A 19801-nucleotide genomic window follows, 5' to 3' on the forward strand; every position below is an offset into this window, starting at 1 on the left:
GCGAGGATGTGGTCTGGTCATCCGAGAGGAGCGCGGTCGGGGAGGATGAAGGCAGCCGCTGCACATGCCTGACGGTGGAGTCACGCTGCGGGAGGCGCTCCAACCGTGAACGGTCAGTGAGAGAAAGCCCGAACCCCGCTGAAAGCGAGGCGTGTTTTGCCTGGGTCTGATTACCGCGGTGTTCGTTTCGGTAACCCCCGAGGTCATAAAATATAGAACCAAGTCAGAACCATCGGAGATCCATCGCGGTAAGAATCTGAAAGCACAGCACTACTCTTTTGCCCCTGAAAATAAGAGCTTGCTTATTTTGTTGTTGTTTTTTCTGGTTTCTTTTTTTTTTCTTCAAAAAACACCCATCTTGGAAAGTGGTGAAAAAAAAAGCTTCCAATGAGAATGGGCAACTGCAAACTCTGATTGCTGGCTCTGTAAGTTCAACAGGCTTTCTGAAACTCATTTCACTTTTGTCCATACGAGAGAGCTTTGGGCGCTTGTGTCACATGGGGGTTCAGGGGTGGAAATCTGGTGGCCCTTTTAAAGGGGGGTTTGATGATCACCTACAGCGCAGGCACTTCTGTGCTCACACTCAACCTCCAGGCAGTACAAAACTGACTGCATTCGGCCATTCAGGTGCTCTTGGGCATATAAAAGCACATTTTACCTATCGCCAGACCATAGCCACACTTCACACTTATCTTTTCAAAACACATACAGCAGATGTGAGAAAAATCTTTAAGATAACCACAAAGCAACCATTAAATAAGCATTTGTTGGCATACCAAGCATGCAGGAAGCGTTGTAAAGAATGCATTCTGTATATGGGGTGCACTTAGCTTGTCATAGCAACACTATAGGGTTTTAGACATATACATACCATACTGCTATATATAGACAGAGGTGATAACTGACACCAGTGTGGTTATCAACAAATCATTTTTCAGAGAAAAGGCAGATACACACTTTAAGCAGAGGGGTTATATGAGAGGAATTACACAATTATTTACCTCATTCTCTAATAAGAGATACACATGTGGAAACAAAAATATCCTTGCAAAAAAATATTTACCTTTCCAAAATGATTTCTCTTAAAATAATGTGTTAAAATGTATACTCCCCAAATTATTCTCCTTGTACATAACCCACTCCTTTATGGCTCCCATTTCCCCACAATATCATTGTTCATTCTAATTTCACATTTTTTAAGAATATTTAAACAGCATATACGTTATCAGAAATAATAAATTTTCTCAGCACAGTAACAATAAATCAAACAGAATAGCAAATCTCATCTTAAGACACACAGTATGATGTATAATGCATAATAATGGCCACTGGCTACGATGCAAAAGAATCCGAAAAAAAAAAAAAAAAATGCACGAGCTCAGCGGCGCCCCCACCTGGTCTCCAGAGGCACATTGCTGCCCAGGACCCAGCTGTCCTGCAGCGGGACCGACTCGGGTGTGGTTTGCAGCTCGGCGGGCAGGGCGGCCGGGGGGGCCGGGCTCTGGTTCCTCCGACTGGTCAGCGAGTTGTGATTGAGGGCGGTGACGGAGGGCTGCTGCTTGTGGGGGGGTGGGACGGGCGGCAGCACAGGCTGGCCCTGTTGATTGGACGGCTGTTCTGTTGGTGGGGGACAAAAAGATAGAGAGAGAGAGATAGAGAGAGCGAGAAAGAAAAAGAGAGAGAGGGAGAGAGAGAGAGAGAGTTTTAACAGTTGCCTTGGTGTTTTTTTTTTTTTTTTTGCATTGTTCAGGGGTGCAGCAGTACACAAAACCTGCTCTCGAATCAACATATGCTGCTTTGGCTGGTAATTAAGTGCTCCCCTTAAGTAAAGCATTCTGGGTGATGCGCGAGCATCATTAAAAACGCAACATCTGGATGAAATTGCCAGAGAATGATGATCGCTTTAACTATTTAACAACCTTTTCCTGAAGCTCTATAAAAATGTCACTTGATTTACCTGCTGGAGAACAATAAAGCCCCTGTGAACAGCAGATATCTGATACAGTGATGTGGTGGGACCAATACTCCCTTATAGCCATGGTCAGATTCTCTTAAATTAGGCCCGGGCTTTAACTTACAGAGCCATTCTAATGAGTGCCATGTACACCTACGTTCGCAGGGTGGGTGTTCTGTCTTGCCAGAAGGTCGCTGGCAGAGGCAGACGGCTCTTTATGGCTGCTTAACTGAATATTTCACATCGGATTAGGGCACAAGGCTCATATAACTGATGACCTGAACCTCCAACCAAAGAATGAACCGCTTTTCCAATTTCACACAAAGCCATGTAATTACCTTCTGGAATGACACACCATGGATATCACTCTGTCTGTCTCTCTCTCTCTCTTTTTTTTTTAACGAGGTCAAACTGGTGCTCATAAATAACTCTTTCTTCATAGCGCTGGCAGAGAAAATTCTTCTGAATAATTATAAGGACTGAGATTTTTACATATTATATGATACATATGTGATCTTTTTTTTTGTTGCTAAACAACAGTGTCGTTCTAGGCGACTGTGGTATGTACCTTAACTGTTATTTATTTCAGATCAGAGTAAAGAGTGCAAATCCCTGATGAATGCAGTCTCATCATATGCCATGCCAAACTGACAATCACTAACATGTAAAAATAACTTAAAACACTGTAATGCAATAATAATGTAATGAAGTCAAAGAACACTGACAACCTGACTGCGATGAGCACATGAAAGGTAGCTGATTGACTGATCAATGCAGCATGACATGACTTCCATCTGTTAGTTTATTTCTGATCAAGGTAAAAAGAAAAGAATGAGAAATTAATACTGAAGAACTGTCCTCAACACAGCAAAAATGAGACAGCAAATGCTTTGTCTCATTCATTTATCATTCAAAGAATTATGGTCTCTCTCAAGATTAAAATACAGTTTTTTAAAAAATGATCAGACTACTTCCTTAGTTTGAGTGCCCCTGCCTTTGATTTTTGTAACATGCAAAGCTCAGATTTCATGCTATACATCAGACATTATATGAACCAAGACGAATATAGAAATGTGTTTAACACAGTATTCTAAATGGTCTAATTCACTGAGTGAAACTGGGTAATTCATGTTACAACAATATCTCTCTGACCTGGACTTTTTAAATCACAAAGAACAGAATCCTAACATACTGTATATAAATTGATAAGACTGCCTCAAAATTTTACAATGTAACATGGACAATCCTCAGCATCTGAAATTGGCCTACATGTAGAAGTGAGTGTTTGACAATGCTGTGTTAGCTTTGACCAAGACTGACGGAATATGTTCGGGCAATTACACAGTATCTTAGGTGGAGGGCTCAGTGCACTGATAATGCAGACAATGTTGCAAAATATTATTTGACTTCCAGCAGCATTTTTAGTCAAAAAATCCACCACAATCTCTACAACTGATATGGACCTGCATGTGTGCAGGTACAAGCTGTGTAAGAGGGAGGCAAGCAGCCAATCAGAGTGAGGGCTCCGTGGGAAGCTGTGTGGTGAAACCTGTGTTACTGTACACTACCAACAGGCCGAACTGGTCTGGCTGAGGGAAATCTCTCGTTAACACTCACTCTGAGGGTGAAAATGTTAGATTCCATTGTAGTGTCTCTGGGTTTCTGTTAGCTCACAAAGTTCAGCCTCCCTGAAAATCATCAGCCGGTTTTTAGGAGAGGCGTTACAGTGATCGCCTGTGACATGCACTGAGCATGCTTCACTGAGCATCATGGCTCTCTCTCTCTCTCTCTCTCTGTCCCTCTCTCTCTCTCTCTCTCTCTCTGTCCCTCTCTCTCTCTCTCCCTCTCCCTCTCCCTCTCTCTCTCTCTCTCTCTCTCTCTCCCTCTCTCTCTCTCCCCCTCTCTCTCTCCCCCTCTCTCTCTCTCTCTCTCTCTCCCTCTCTCTCTCTCTGTCCCTCTCTCTCTCGCCGCACGGGTGCCTGCATCATTCGAGAGGCACGCTCTCCGCTGCGTCGCTGGTGTGCCGTTTTATCTGGCAGGCAAACGGCCTGCCCCCGTCCCGGCGTTTGTGTTCCTGCGACGCCGGCACGTGGGTACTTACAGCAATGGACACAAACGAGGGCGGGGAGGGACACGGGGCACCTATCTGAAGCCGTGAAAACGCCGTTTCACCCCGTCGGTACAGCCAGCACGCCTCTGGGCCGGCGGTGGTACAGGCCGGCCCCCTCTCCGGGGAGACCATGAGTGCACGGAGAAGGGCCAGCCGCAAAAAGAAATAATCAGTCTGTGGGACAGCCCTGGGCACGAGGAGCGACCGAAACGCAGCCCCCTCCCACCCCCTCCCTCACTTGATGGGTGGCTTCACATTTGGCCTCAGGTCTGTCTCTCCAGGTCAGTGTGCTTGGCAGGCCCCTTAGGGGCTGCTCAGGGGTTCCCAGCAGTGTCTAGCGTCTGACACCCCGAACAGAGAACAACACGGGCTTTGACTTGACCCGGTTCTGCAGTGGATCCTGCAAGTATTTTTTGCCGTCCTCAAACACCGGTTCACGCAATTTGCCTCAAACAGTGAAATGACACCAAAAAAAAAATCCCAGGCACAAGTGACTGAAAAGGTGACATATTTTCCTTCTGAAACGGCAGATGGCATCGGAATTTAAGCCGAGACAAAAGCAGAGTGCTTGGGGCACGTCCGTATTTCTGTAAAGCTCGCACACCACACAGCAAGCGGTGCATTATGCACAGAGGACGCTGGAGACAAAAAAAAAAAAAAAAAACCCACACACCCAAGACAAAAAGAGCCGGGAAGGCACTTTTAAAATGCCACCCTTCCAGATCACTGAGTTTGCAGAACTACTCCAAATTCCGTGTAAGATTTCCATGATGACGGCCGCGCTGGTTTTAAGGCCCGAATTTCAATGGAGGTAAACGGCGCAGAGATGGGTTCTGTCGCCAGGCGAAATTGCTACAAGCGCAGCTATAATCACAGCGCATTTAAAGGCACCGAGTATAATGGCTCTGCTTAAGACCCTGGAAGACCTTTAATTGGAGCGCTGAATTATTTAGATATTTCACTTAACCTGGATAACACATAAGCAAAGAGTGCAGCCAGGAGCCGAGGGCATGTGATCTCACCTTGAGCGGCTCACACAGCAAGCTCAGCATTATTACTCACTGCCTGCCATTGTGTACACTGTATTACACACACATAGACACACACATAAATACACAGACACACACACAAACACACACGCACGCACACACACAAATGCGCGCACGCACACACACACACACACAAACACACACGCATGCACCCACACACATAAACACAAAGACACATGATTGCACCCACCCACACTGACAGTCGCATGCATGAACATACAATCTAATACACACACTTGCGTGGGCACACACCCACACACCCACACACCCACAACACACCCACACACACACTTAAAAGAAACACTGGCTGCATCTATGTCCACAGAGACTGACTGGCAGGAAGGAACCTTAAACAGGGACTCGATTTGTCACCGGTACTGTCCAGAGTCAGTTTTCACTAGCCCTGTCTGTGATTAAACTCGAAAGCTCTCACCCTGACACAAAATCCCATCATGCTTTGCTGTGGCCTTGTTATAGAGCCAGGCTTGGGATTTGAGTTTCAGCACTATAGACGCGATGAGAGAGATAAAAGAGATAAAAGAAAGATAAAAAGTACATAAAACAGAGGAGAGGCAAGCCTGTAAGATCCTGCCTTGTATGTTTCTCACCAGAAGATCCACACTGTTATTGATTGCCTGCCCTACATACAGAATGACTCATTAATTAAGAACATTCCTGTACATTCACACAAATATATATAACGTTTGTGTGACTGAACAGGAATGTGCTTAATTAATGTATATGTAAGATTTTTTTTCTTCATGTGGTGATAAAGACTCCCATAATATAACTGTGTGAAAAGCAACCCAGAGGATGGACCGTTGCCCAGAGCACCGAGACACAGAAAGTGCCTGCTTTCTGTGTCTCCCTCACTTACTAACACTTATTGACTGCATTCTGTTGGCATCGCCAAGCACACTGAGTTACCTATAAACAAACTGAGTAAACAAGAGTCTCTCAATTAGGGGAAAAAAAAGCTTTAGGAACCCCATGGGGAGAGACACGAAAATGTCTGAGGCCATTTGTCCTGGGAAAGGGCAATTCACTGTTGCACTCTGGGAATTCTGCTGTCAGGTGAAAATCGGGGGCGCGGGTCAGAGATGGACGGAGTGTTCTTTGAAACCCGATCAGGATGGATGTCTCCATCGCTTACTTCTACGACGTCAACCCGTCATGCTCCTTTCCATCGACAGGACTGCTTCAGAAATGTGTTTTTTTTTTTTTTAACTGTACAGCACAGCACAATTGAAATGACAGCTATTACCATTTAGCTCCTAACAGCGCCAATTGATATTTGTCAAGCATTGTTTTCAAAAGCATGTGCAGTCGTGTTTAGGTCTGATTTGAAAAGCGAGGCAGGCGTGTAGCTCTTCGATTCTGCACACGCGTGTCCATAAACAGGCCTAATACGCTTGCTTATCTCGGGTGCCGCACAGATGTTGTGGCATTAGAGTAATAATTTCAGCTGTACGGAAGCGCGGTATCAGTGCAACCTCTGCTGTGTTCTTCCCCGCACAGTCAATCATGTAAATGGAGTGAAGTCACCTTGGTAAATCAGTAAAACTGCCACCTCTGTTATGAAACTGCGCTCTGCTTCAACAGGAGCTGCTTGAGTACTGCTTTGCTGGCCCCAGTTTTTCTGTTTGGCGGGAACGTGAAGTTACCGCAGGAGAGGCTCAACCAGTCAGTCAGTGAGTGAGTCAGTCAGTGAGTCAGACAGTGAGTCAGACAGTCAGGCAGTGAGGGGCGGTATGGTTTCCTACTGTTCCTAGGGTTGCTTCCTCCAGTGCCAGCTGAAAGATCTACTGTAGCAGTTGCACACACCCCATTATTAACCATTTCATCTAGTTAACAACCTACTTTTCATATTACAAAGCTAGCCAGCTTCGCTTATATACACACAGGTGAAACTCAAACAAATTCTGCCACCTTATAGAGACACAAACACAAGCATATTAATGTGTCAGCCTTCCCTTCTTTACTGTTCTCTTCATCTCTCCTGCATTTCAATCAGGTTTCAATCAGGGCACAATTTTACCCACTGCATCCTGTGTGCTTTTTAAACTGTATGACATGGCTTTTGAATTGGCTTGATTCCACACAGGAGTGCTTTGGGTCAGGAGTGTTTTGTTGAATAAGAGCTATACTGTGTTTTGGTGTGGTTGCAGTATATTGCAATACATTCGTGGAACATGCCCCTGTACACATGTATGTATTTCCTTGTGTCTGAGGGTGTGTTGATTGTGAAAAACGCTTGGGAAATAACAAAAGATAATGTTTTTCTCTTTTTTTTAACCGTGCTACTTGTTGAGCTGGTAGCAACATTTTAAAGTCAGTGTGAATGACTGAATTCATTTTAATCAGCGAGAATCAGTCAGAGGGTGATAATCAGTAGTTAATGAAATCCCTGTTTAAAAAAAAAAACAACGTTAAGACACGTGCTTTGGCATGCATCTGCTGGTGCTTCTGTATTTGCTGCGGGTCACATGACTGCAGCTTTGAAAGACGTCCTGGACAGGAACACAAGGACACCGGGTGCCCTCTGGGCAGCGTGGCTCCGCCCTGGGGCCTCAGTCACACATAACGCTCTGCTTAAACACAGCCCCACTACGCCCCGACCCCCCCCTTATTGAAACATCACACTGCAATTGGCCAGAAAACACAGGCGTTTTGTTGGAGCGGCGACCTCTACGTATGCTTTGTGAGAAAGCGCCTGGAGAGGGCGGGCCGTTCGGACGTTGGCTGGCTGTGTCCTGGCGGGCCTCCACGGAGCTGAGGAGAGGGAGGAGGGAAAAGGGTTCGGCTAAGCCTGCGGCCTCCTCACTGCATCACCAAAAGAGACCCTCCAACCCCCGAGGAGCACGGTCCTGAACGCTGTGCAAGAACGCGGCTTTTAAAGACATCGGAGCAAGCACACATGTCACACGACACACACACAAGGCCATCACATGAACCGCACCAAGCAGGACTAAAACGAGAACATGTAGTTTCCATCACGCCAGGGTTTCTGGTCCAGGACAGCTGCAGTTTCGGAAATGATTCCTAATGTAGCCAGACATAGCCAAACCACCTGATTCACCTAACTGCAGTCTCGTCTGAACCAGCTCAGCCTCTCTCCCCAGCCCAGAGTGTATTAATGGCTAACAGGGAGCTGGAAGAGCCGCTGGATTGTGTACTGTTGTGTAATATTTCTTCTAATAAAACGTCGTATGTTACACAAAAGGCATTAACGCTGTAACTGCAGCTATTTTGCGCCACGGTGCAGGGCGGAACCCTCCCAAGTTCTCCTCACACTAACAGACGAGATGCAGCACCGTCTGCTGCTTAAATTGGAATTTGCTCTGAAATCTCCGTTGGGATTTCAGTTATTAGGAGACGGAGTAGTCCGGGCCAAACAAAAACAAAACAAGAGGCAAACGAAAAACCACCAATCAAACTCAGCCACCACTCCAGAAAACGACAGCAGTGCAAAGTACTGATGAAAAAAAAAAGCAAAAATACAGTACACTCAGCGACTGGAATATTTCACTACAAAAGCTGTCCAATTACATCTATCCTCCAAGTGTCCTGACATGAAAACTGCACATACCACAAATGTAATTGCCATAATACCTTATTCTCTCAATTGCAAAATCAGACAAAACGCCAGGTAATTTGCTTTCAGGAATGTGAAGTCCTGGCATAGCGTTAAGTGGAGTAACCATGAGCACAGCACCTGAATGTCAGGTCCATCACAACAACGTGTAAAGACGCTAAACTGACACTTCAAACCACACCTTTTATAGGGAGAGCTGCTGAAGGGAACAGCTTTCATTCCAGGTTTGACAGATATTGCAGAGAGGGTTATCTGCAAAATAGTACAGCCAACAGTCACCTCTTACATGCCAGAATGTTTATTTTAACAGCGGCAGGACTGGCTTGCGAAGTCCACTGAGAAACGACTTATCAAAGCCTCCTCTAACACACAGCAAGACACATGTCCAAGGACTCATGTCACACCACTGTGTGAGAATTGTGTCATATTTCGTGTCACATCAGTGTCAGTAAAATATGTCATAACCAGTGTCCGCATGACAAATGAAAATTCCTCACTGTTATGTATCGCCTGGCATACATGCGGCAGATCAAACCCGCCGATTTTTCCCACCATCAGATTTAAAAACAGTGCTGGCAGGGTTTGTGTCCTCCGTGTCTGAGTGGCAGGACTGCAGGAAGTCTTACACAGGGAGCAGATCCACCACCAGTACAGGTCACGGTCTGCTCTCACTGCTACTGTCTGTGATTACGCTGAATAATCTCACTCTACTGAGCAATCCCATCATGCTCTGCTGCGGCTTCATTAAAACACGTGGCTCAGTGGTGAGACGGAGAGGAAGAGAGAGAAGCAAACAGAGTCAGGGAGAGGGTGTGGGAAAGAATGAGAGAAAGGGAGAAAGAGAGAGAGAGGGGGAGGGAGAGAGAGAGAGAGAGAGAGAGAGAGAGAGAGAGAGAGAGAGAGAGAGAGAGAGAGAGAGAGAGAGAGAGAGAGCGAGCGAGAGAAAGCAAGAGCCATCTTTATCCTCCTCCTAGACTGATGTCACTGCAGTCAGTGCTCATTAAACAGTGTCAGGTGTGACTCTCCTTCACTGAACCCCCCCCACTTCCAAAAGTGCCAAAAAAAGAGCTGACATTTTCCAAAATGCCCGCACAAAACTCACAGGTCAGGTCTAGGTCTGTTGGTTTGTTGACTTGGGTGTCGTGTCACATGCCGATGACATATGCATGGAACAACACCAATCAGAAACCACCCAGAAGCCACAGCTGCACCTAAAAGGAGACATGCTGAAAATACACCTTATATAAGTCAACCAGCCCAGGTGAAAATATGGATCTGAATTCATTATCTTTTCCAAATAGATCTATATACCTCAAACACAGCGGCAGTTTGCTATTTATAAAAGATAAATATCATGAGGTTATGACATTTATCAGCTGAGCTGTCTATGTTTTCCGGGGACAAAGTGCTTTTTAAATATTGACAAACTCCAGAGCATATCGTTATCGACGATCGATAGGAGCGTAAGTGAGCATGAGATGGTGTATTTAGTAAAAGAGCACTCATGGTGAAAATAATTATGCACTTAAAGAGGCCACACAGTTCTTGAGACTGCAGAGAAAGCACAGGGAACCACAAGACAATTTAAGTAATTAAGAGGCTGTAGGCTATTAATGTCAATTTGGCAAACATTCAGTGCATTCTGGGCCGTTAATAACAGCATGGACGTTACAATCATTGATTAATCCTTAACTTATTTAATGTGGTTCATTAAAAATGTAAAACAACAGTATCAATCAGTTCATTTTGCAGTCAGTGCCTGGCCTGTTTTCTGACTTAAAAAAATCAGCTCCATAACTAAAAAAGCACATATGAGTTGGACAAATGGAAGTATGAGTACGACTTCATGTCTTTATTCAACCTATGCTCTGAGCCGGGCTACAGATTGAGTTAGGTTTTTTTTCCAGGAAAAATCAGCCTTAATATGTCTCAATATGTATATATGTAAATATCATCATCATCATCATCATCATCATCGTCGTCGTCGTCATCATCATCATCGTCGTCATCATCATCATCATCTTCTATCTCCCTCCATCACCATTTCATGCATGAACTCACGCCGTGCCACATATCTGCAGTATTAATGCACACACAGTATCACTGCACTGAGCGGCTCCACATACTAACAATGATGAATTTGCAGTTCCACACTTCACAGTGGGCGAACCCGGTTTAGCGGGTAATATGCCTATACAATTACACTGCAGCCCTAACAAGTAATTACTGGGCAACTGCAAGTGAGCTCCTGCTGTGTCAGTACGTAGAGGCAAATGCAAGTTTGCGTTGGGGTGAAATGCAGAGCTGGTAGGGGAGGGGAGGGGGGGGCTCAAGCTGGTTCAAATTTAAATGTAAGAGAGCGCATGAACTGCAAACGGTAGTTCCTTCACATGAAGTGTCGCTGAGTTTTGCAATTTAGTCGGTAGCTATTTTAAAGAAAGTGTTTGAGGTTTAAGGTCAGGTTTAGATTGCATCTGCATCCCCCCCCTTCATTTCAATTTGATTCATGCTTCATTTAGTGCTCTGAATTTACTTTGATGTGTCTTTCTACCAAACCCATGAATTTTTTCCACTTGCAAATGCAGCACTGTTGACTTGTTTTTAATCTTGAACTGCCTTTAAATTCCTTGCATTAGGCCCACAGCTCTATTTTAGAAGGCTCTTGGTTCATTAAAATGCAACTGTAAACTCTATATGTCTATATGTAACTGATATGAGTATTTATTTTATTCATCCAAGGCAGCCTGGATATGACCATTTACTACCCATATCACTGCTATTAATTATAATTATCCAGAGAGACTTTGCTGGCCCTAACTGAAAGATGCATATGATCTATTTATAGAGGAGCGCGTACCATATCAGTGGTGAAAACCAGCGCTAAGCATACAGCCAAAGCCATTATAAGTGTATAATGTACATAGTGCTTCAAAATAATCATAAAAGACAGCATCTTCACAGCATCTACCAATGAACAATAAGAACACACTGGTGATAACAATGATATTGAATTACGAAGCCAGACTGTGCATTATTGTGCAGTAATTAGCAAGTTACAAGTCAACATAAAAAGAGCTGCTGTTTTACTGTTTGTCTATAAAACCATCCCTTTAAAAATATTATTGCACTACAGGAACCATAGTAATAAGAACATTGGCTCCTTGAGGTAGTTCTCTGAAAATATTACATACATGAGCATTTTCTTCTCCAAATATGTAACAAGTTGGACCTCCAGGGAATCAACCGAGTATTTGAAAATTAAACACAGGGAAAGCACTTAGATGAAAACCCAAGCAGATGGCCTCTTATCATGGTGACTCATACATGCTTGGTAGGTTCAAACAAATTCCTTTCCTTAGTTTCTTTTTTCAGACAGTGACTGTGGACATGCTTTAAATAACGACCTGACAATGAACCACGGCAATCTGAAATCAACACTCACGCGTGTGCAGTGTGCTTAAATCTTAAAACCGTGCACACGCATGAGCAAGCATGAAAGCACAAAGGCAGACACACTTCGAGCTAATGGGAAAACTGGACGCTTTGCCAAGGCCGGCGCAAACCCACTAATCAATAATAAGCATGTAAGAGCCCACAGGCCCCACGTGGAAGAGGCAGTGGGAGGCACCGAAACAGAAACATCATGAACCGAACGGCTACAAACACCATGAGCACTGATGCTGTAGATAATGCAAGTCCTAAATGAGGCATAACCCTACGCGGTATCACTGAACAGACCGAGTCTTCACCGATTCCACAAGCGACAATTAAGGATCACTCAAAAAAAAAAAAAAAAAAGCTGTGGTCAAAAAAAAAAAAAATCACCCCTAGATTTAAACAGCAATGGATTTGAATGGTTTCAAATGCTTAAAATGTTTGCTCAGCCGCAATTTCGGTAAAACACAGAGGCCTCTGCCTGTATAAAACAAATTGGTAAAAAACCCGGCGACAAACTGGCTCATTTCATGGTTAAAGCGCAGAGATGCCGGAGCTAGCCCTCAGGGCTTCATTACAGACAGCCCTGGCCAGAGCAGTCTGAGGGCAGGCACCCGTGCCCAGGCCGGGTAGAACAGACTGACCTGTCGCTTGATCCGACACAAAGCACGCGGGATTCAGTGGAAAATTCGACCGTGGCGTTACCTTGCTCGACCCCGCCTGCTTTTAAAAAGTGGGCTGATCGCCGTTTAAAAGCATGCCAAAACCGCGCATTCGATGAAGATGTATTTTTAATGCGACTAAATTGGTGCAGAATTTTTTTTTCCCCCCTGCTACAATGGAGAGCTGAGGCGTGCACATTAAATACACAGGCTTTTAGTAACACTGCAGAATGCTTACCGCATAATGAGGATAAGCGATACAGATCTGCGTTGGACTGAAAAACATGACTGCAACAATTTTTTTTAAAAAGCCACTGAAAAGCATAACAAGAATATATACGTGATATGACTGCATACAAAGCCACTTCTGGCTCAACATGGGTTTAAATGCAACCTGCCTCTGAGGTAGCAGATACAACTGTTTCCAAATAGGACCTCCATCCCCAACAAAGAAAGGAATTGCAGATTCAGGGCTGCACAACGGCAGGTGTTTCCCATTTGTGGTTCTGATCACAAACTCTCATAAGATGCCCTTGTGTTATGATGTGTAAACTGCACAGCCAGGTATCCAGCTCCTAAGCTAATGCTGGAAGCCAGATCTTCCTTCCGCTTTGAAACGAATGAAAGGAAATCAGCCCGTTTCCCCACCGAGGCACCATAATTAGCGTTTACTTCAAAGTGACGATGATCATTCGTGATGCGCTGATTGTTATCATTTTTCCCTTTCACAAAAGCGATGCTAATTACAGCTGCTTGGTGGACTACACTCTGCCGTTTATATACGCCATGTACTTTCTGATGGGGGAAGAAAAGGCAGCACACCTTAATGTCCAACATGCCCCGGCGCCGGCTGACACGGTAACCCCACCCCCACCGCCTCTGTTTGCGTTCCTGAGGGACCGGCCCACACAGAAAGCAGGAGCCAGGCGGGGAAGTCGGTGCTTAAGCAACCAAGACGGAGCAGCAGCGGCCCGGGCGCACCGCGCACCAGCCTCAGCCAGCCCTGGTAAACGTTATTGGAATTCCTGCCCTGTAAAATTGGCGCTTTCATGCTCACTGCATCTGACAATAGCGATCCTCAGTCAAGGGTGAGGCTGATGGGTGGTCGCCCAAACACAGAGAGGTCATCGCTCGATTTGGGGGGGTGGGGGTGGGGGGTAGGGGTGGTTGGGGGGACTTGATCATGGGACACGTGTCAGCTGATGCATCCCGCATTTGTACTGTTTGAAAACTTAACGAGCAAGGGCATGACCTGCACAGTGAGGAAAATGAAACGACTTTTTGGCCGGAGGTTCCTCGGCACATTCCGCGACATTGAGACCACCATCTTGCAACGCTACAGGAGCACAGCCCATGACAGCAGCGAAGCTCTTCTGTGCACCGGGAATCTTCAAACACTACTTTTGCCCTCGACTGGCTCAGTTCAGGCCTTCATAGTACCGAGAGACAGAGAGGGGGGCCCGCTCACCTGCTGTCTGTTCTTTGACAATTAAACTACATCCCAGGGGAAGGGGCAACAGAGGCGGCTGGAGGTCTTTCGCATCAGCGTTCGAATTACCCAGCTGGCTGCACTGCAGGTCCGAGTAAAGCTCAGAAGCACTCCCCGACTCGGTGCGGATGTCGATGGTAGCTTGAACATACGAGCTGAATGTCTTCCCCATTAAAATGGCTTCCCTGTGTATGTCTACATGTGCACGGCATCTGGCGTTTTGAGCACTGGATCAGGCTTTTCCCAGTCTGTCTGCGCTGTAGGCTGGGACGAGCTTCTGTGCTGTGCTGTCCTGTAGGTTCCTGCGACAAACTTCAACTACAGCTGTCTGTGTAAAGAGCGAGGCTGGTAACTCTAAGGTTGCCGGTTCAGTGCACTGGTGCACCCTTGGGCAAGGCACCTAGCCCACAATGGCTTCGGTAATGATCCGATTGCGTAAATGGATAACATGTAAGAAATGTAACCTGTAAGTTGGCCTGAACAAGGACGCCTGCTGAGAAACTGAGTGAAAGCGACTGTGTAAATGCACAGAAAACCTGATCCCAGCCTTCTACGGCTTTTGATTTTACGCTGATTACAGCAAAATTAATGCACTGAACCAGCCGAAAATCAACCTGCTTTGAGAACAATCGCATTACAGGAATATGATGCACAGCGTAAAGGTCACTCATGCGCAGTGGGTCTCTGCGTTTGGTAACTAATGCAAACGCATTTGTCAGTGGCCCAATGACGTCCTCACCATTTTCACACTGCGTGTGTTTGCCTATATGCGTGTGTGGGGTGGCATTGTAGCATAGTGGTAAGGTAGTTAACCCAGACTGGCCTCAGTAAATATGCAGCAATATAAATGGATAACATGTAAAAAATTGTAACCTATGTAAATTGGATAAGAGATGCTAAATGACAATAATATAAAGCCTTTCTTTCATCTCAAAGACATGGTTCATATCTACAACACTACACCCGTTACCCGCTACAGAGTAATGTGGACTTACCGTTGCTGATACAGCTTGGCGAAGAAAGAGTTAACCCCGGCCTTCTAAACCTGGAGACTGTTTAACGAACGTAAAAGCTTCTTTCATGGGCATCACATTCCCCCCGCGGCTAATGGCTGTGAAACTTTACGCTGTAGGTGGTTCTACAAGTGAGAGAATGTCAGCGCTAAGCTCAGAAGGCCGGGGTTATGAAAGGCATGCAATTTCCCTTTTGCAAGTGGATGACAATGTCAGTTTATCCCTTCTTCAAACACCGAAGGACGAGGATATTAAAGCTATCACATTATCTGTTCATATAAGTTGCAATGTGATACGAGCAAGCTGTCCATGAGCACGAAAGCGACGCTTTTGCACACCAAAGGGAGGCCGCCGTTTTCGTATTTCGGACACACTAATTAAGAAACAATGAACTGAATGATGTGGCGCTATTTCAGATTTGAATTACGATCAGTAATAGTGCGTCCGTATTATTTCCGGTTGGTGGAGCTCACATGGCTGCGGCACTGAGGCATAGAGCAGTGTGCTGGAGCGCTACAGAGCGCTGTGTCTGAGAGAGAGAGAGAGAGAGAGAGAGCGAGGAGAGAGAGAGAGAGAGAGCGAGCGAGGAGAGAGAGAGAGAGAGAGACAGAGAGAGAGAGAGAGAGAGAGAGCGAGCGAGGAGAGAGGGGGAGAGAGAGAGAGAGAGAGCGAGAGAGCGAGAGAGAGAGAGAGCGGGGGAGAGAGAGAGAGAGAGCGAGGAGAGAGGGGGAGAGAGAGAGAGCGAGCGAGGAGAGAGAGAGAGAGAGAGAGAGAGAGAGAGAGAGAGCGAGGAGAGAGAGAGAGAGAGAGAGAGAGAGAGAGAGAGCGAGGAGAGAGAGAGAGAGCGAGCGAGGAGAGAGAGAGAGAGAGAGAGAGAGAGCGAAAGAGAGCGAGGAGAGAGAGAGAGCGAGAGAGAGCGAGTGAGGAGAGAGGGGGAGAGAGAGGGAGAGAGAGGGAGAGAGAGAGGGAGAGAGAGAGAGAGAGAGAGAGGAAAGAGGGAGAGAGAGAGAGAGAGAGAGAGAGAGATAGAGAGCACACCCAGCCCATGGCTACTCTCTCTGGATGTTGCTAATCTTTAAGGTCTGAAGACCACTGTGGCTGGGATGAAGAGCAGTGATAACTTCAGATTCCAAGGATCCAAGTGAAAGAGAAAGAGAGACAGAGAGAGACAGAAAGGAATATGGAGATAGAGATACAGTGAAAGAAATAATAATAATAATAATAATAATAATAATAAGAAGAAAGCGGTCCATCCTAAAACTTAGCAGTAGTAAAGTTATAGTGATAATTATAGTAGTAATTATTAGCAGTCTGTATTTTTAATAGATGTTTGTATATGTTTTTGAAATATGTACAATGGCATGTTATGCCAATAATGTATTCTGTGTTTGAAAGAAAGGAGAGAGAGAGAGAAAGACAGAGAGGGTATTTAAAGATGCTCTCACTGTCCAACACTCCGTGCAGGCGGAGGTGTGGGTGTTCAATCAGACAATGATGCGCCCTGATCTATTCATACACAATGTTTACAGCGTCTTAATTAGCTCGGAGCACCATATCACCTGACAGCTCCAATGTTCTGCTTTTCTTTATCTTCTTATTTCTGTATGACAGGTGCAAACAGTCTCAGGCTGTCAGCGATTGCGTGTACGTACAGGACATGTACACATGCAACTGGGAAATTTTAATTCAGCAGCCACTGCAAGTGAGGCCACTCCAGTGTCACCAGAATGATAAAATGTGGACACACTGTAAGATAGGAAGCCTCACTGAAAACAAATGTCAGCTTCATAGCGTGTGATTAGATCTGAGCCAAAAATTCTGACTAAATAAAATAATAATGATAATAATAATAATAATAATAATAATAATAATAATAACAGTTATTATTGTTATTATTGTTAATAATAATAATAATAATAATTCATCAAAGAATATCACTGTAAACTATTATATAATACTATAGATATAATAGAGATCATAATAGATAACAGATAATAAATACCAGATCATATAATAAACTGACAATAATAATATAAAAATAAACTACCAAAATCAGAAAAATACAATGTAAATCAAACAGTTCATATGCGTAAATGTTCAGTGTAGACCACAGAGAGAGTAACGCTGCCTTACCATTACACGTGGGACCCTGGCCGGCCTGAGTTACAGGTAAATACAGCCTGGCCGTGTACTCCTCATCCGAATCAGAGTCATCAACTGGCTGGGCGGTGTCATTACTTAGCAACGGCCTCTGGTTGTCATGGAGATTGGGTGATGGAGGTTGAGAATGTGCATGCTCAGTGACTGATGGACTGGACAGAGAGGATGGCATGGGAGAACCTACAGAAAAGAAAATAATCAAACTCAACCAAACCAGCAAAAAGAACAGGAGAAGCTCAAAGGAACCAAAAGAAGCCCCAAAACACAGAAGCAGACTGGAAATCATAAGGTAATACAAAGCAAGTGAAAAGCACAACACAGTACAGTGATGCATAAAATCTGTGAAATTTTGCGAACGCAAAACAAGTTGGATGGTTTGCAACCAAGGGGCCATGATTTTGTCTGTGAGGCTAACTTTACAACCCACCACCCCCTCCCCCCCTGCCAATCCCAACAAAAAAAAAAAAAGAATTTTCTATCTCTCATTACTTGTTTATTCCAAAAGACCCTGCACGGCAAAACCTTAAAACGCAAAGGTATGACTTTCACAGTAACAATTACACCCAGCGCTTTGTACCGAGGTGTGAAAATTCAATTTTATGTGCATTTACCAATGACGCATCGCAAATGACACAGGCTCACCAAACAGGGGGGCCCATGCACAGCGAGAGAGAGAGAATGCATGTCCGCCACCCGTGTGACCAGCTCCTGCATATCCGCATGAGAGGACGGATCCCAGGCCACGGACAGCAATCACACACTCACTGAGTCATTGAATTATTCACAACGTGTTGAGCTCTGAGCAACGATTTCATGTTTAGAGTGTAATCATGCTGAGAGCAAGTCAGATCAGAGCGCAACCAAGTACAAGGAGTGATAATAAAAAAAGATTAAAAAATAAGACAGCTCTGCCATGTACCGAGCTGACACGGGGTGAGTAATGAGGAATGGCTTTGAAAGGTAGATTTTACTGAGATGCTAGGTTATTAGCACACAGCTTACATCAGATGTGCATCACATATCTGCTCCTTACAAAGACCGACCGCCATCTTCTGGCTCAAAAATACCCCACTACGTTTCATAGTTCTCATAGTTGACCTGCAAGAGAACGATAAACTGCCCATACTGGATTTAAATTCTAATAACTGCAGAATTTGAACACATTCTCAAATACACCACAATTAATTTGCTACATGAAAGTACTGTAAGCTTATATTGGTTGACATGAACCACTGTACCATTAAATGAAGTTTTCTGAACCATCAGACTAAGATGATTAGAGGCAAGCAACTGTTCACCTTGGTTGTTACCTGGTAATGACTTTTATTTTGATCTACAATTGAGTGCCAAAGTGTAGGGCCAAATATGGTCATTTTCAATTTGAAAGACTTCTAAAAATAGCACCCAAAGCCAAGCCATAGGTAACAGAACATTTAATCATAGAATTTTGCTTACAATCACCAAGCAAGCTATCCATCTGTTTTAGCAATTCAAACAAGCTACGGTACACAATAAAAATGGTAATGGTAAGGAAGCACTTTATCGTTTCTGACTTTTAAGTAATCTGTAAGCATCAATGGAGGGTTTTTACACTATTTACTGTGCTATTTTTAAAAACGGCACACTCTCACTGTTCATTCAGGGTGAGACAGTGTGACACAGTCATCTAACGCGTTCAATAAGCCGATAATACCGCTCGCTATAAAGAGCGCATACAACACGGATACTTTTCACTTACAGAACAAACGCAGACCCATAAACCCGTAATACGACTCGCAAAGAGTGCAAATCCGCTTCATAAAAAAAAAAAAAAAAAAAAACATGCTATTACTACCAGAGATTACTGGGTTTCTGTTTCTTAGCGCCCTGCTCGTCCCTGCCTTCTCTTGGATAATTACACTATGAAATCATGGTCAGGGTCAAAAGACTCTCCTGTTTGGATCAGTGGATTCAGTCCCAGAGGAACTGTAATTACTTTTCCCATTTAAATGATGACGTGTTGTGGAAAAAAGCACGGAAAAAAAGCCTGCTTAGAAAGAAGGAAAATACAGAATTAATTTCAATTAAGTCAAGATTTATTTATCCGTTAATTTATTTATGAAAGGAACACAATTGAGAGAGAGAGGTTGGAACAATAGCTCATCTGTATCGTTCACAAGAAGAGGCTGAAAAATAGGGATTTGTTTAACCATTTCAGTACATTTGGGTCACTACCATCGACACCTTCCTATTAAGGTTATGCTGAAAGGAAGTTAAGCTTAACTTTCTGCTAGCGTGACACCCACTCATCCATCTTATCTCCTAACAATGTGAAATACAAACTGAGACTTTTGC

The 19801-nt window shown here is 44.5% G+C and overlaps 1 protein-coding gene across 14 annotated transcripts in view; it reads right to left on the reverse strand.

The window, feature by feature from the left end:
- tenm3 (teneurin transmembrane protein 3) overlaps positions 1-19801 on the reverse strand; it is a 258447-nt gene that overhangs the window by 93617 nt on the left and 145029 nt on the right. For 10 of the 14 annotated variants that reach the window (XM_036516752.1, XM_036516759.1, XM_036516756.1 and 7 more), the window contains 2 exons: positions 17441-17647; positions 1395-1617 (listed from right to left, as the gene is read on the reverse strand). In XM_036516752.1, coding sequence (XP_036372645.1) covers positions 1395-1617; positions 17441-17647 — 430 coding nt within the window. The remainder of the gene's footprint in view (positions 1-1394; positions 1618-17440; positions 17648-19801) is intronic. The other 4 variants (XM_036516763.1, XM_036516762.1, XM_036516761.1 and 1 more) reach the window with 1 other exon arrangement.

This window comes from Megalops cyprinoides, chromosome 22 (assembly GCF_013368585.1).
Source record: "Megalops cyprinoides isolate fMegCyp1 chromosome 22, fMegCyp1.pri, whole genome shotgun sequence".
Lineage (NCBI taxonomy): Eukaryota > Metazoa > Chordata > Actinopteri > Elopiformes > Megalopidae > Megalops > Megalops cyprinoides.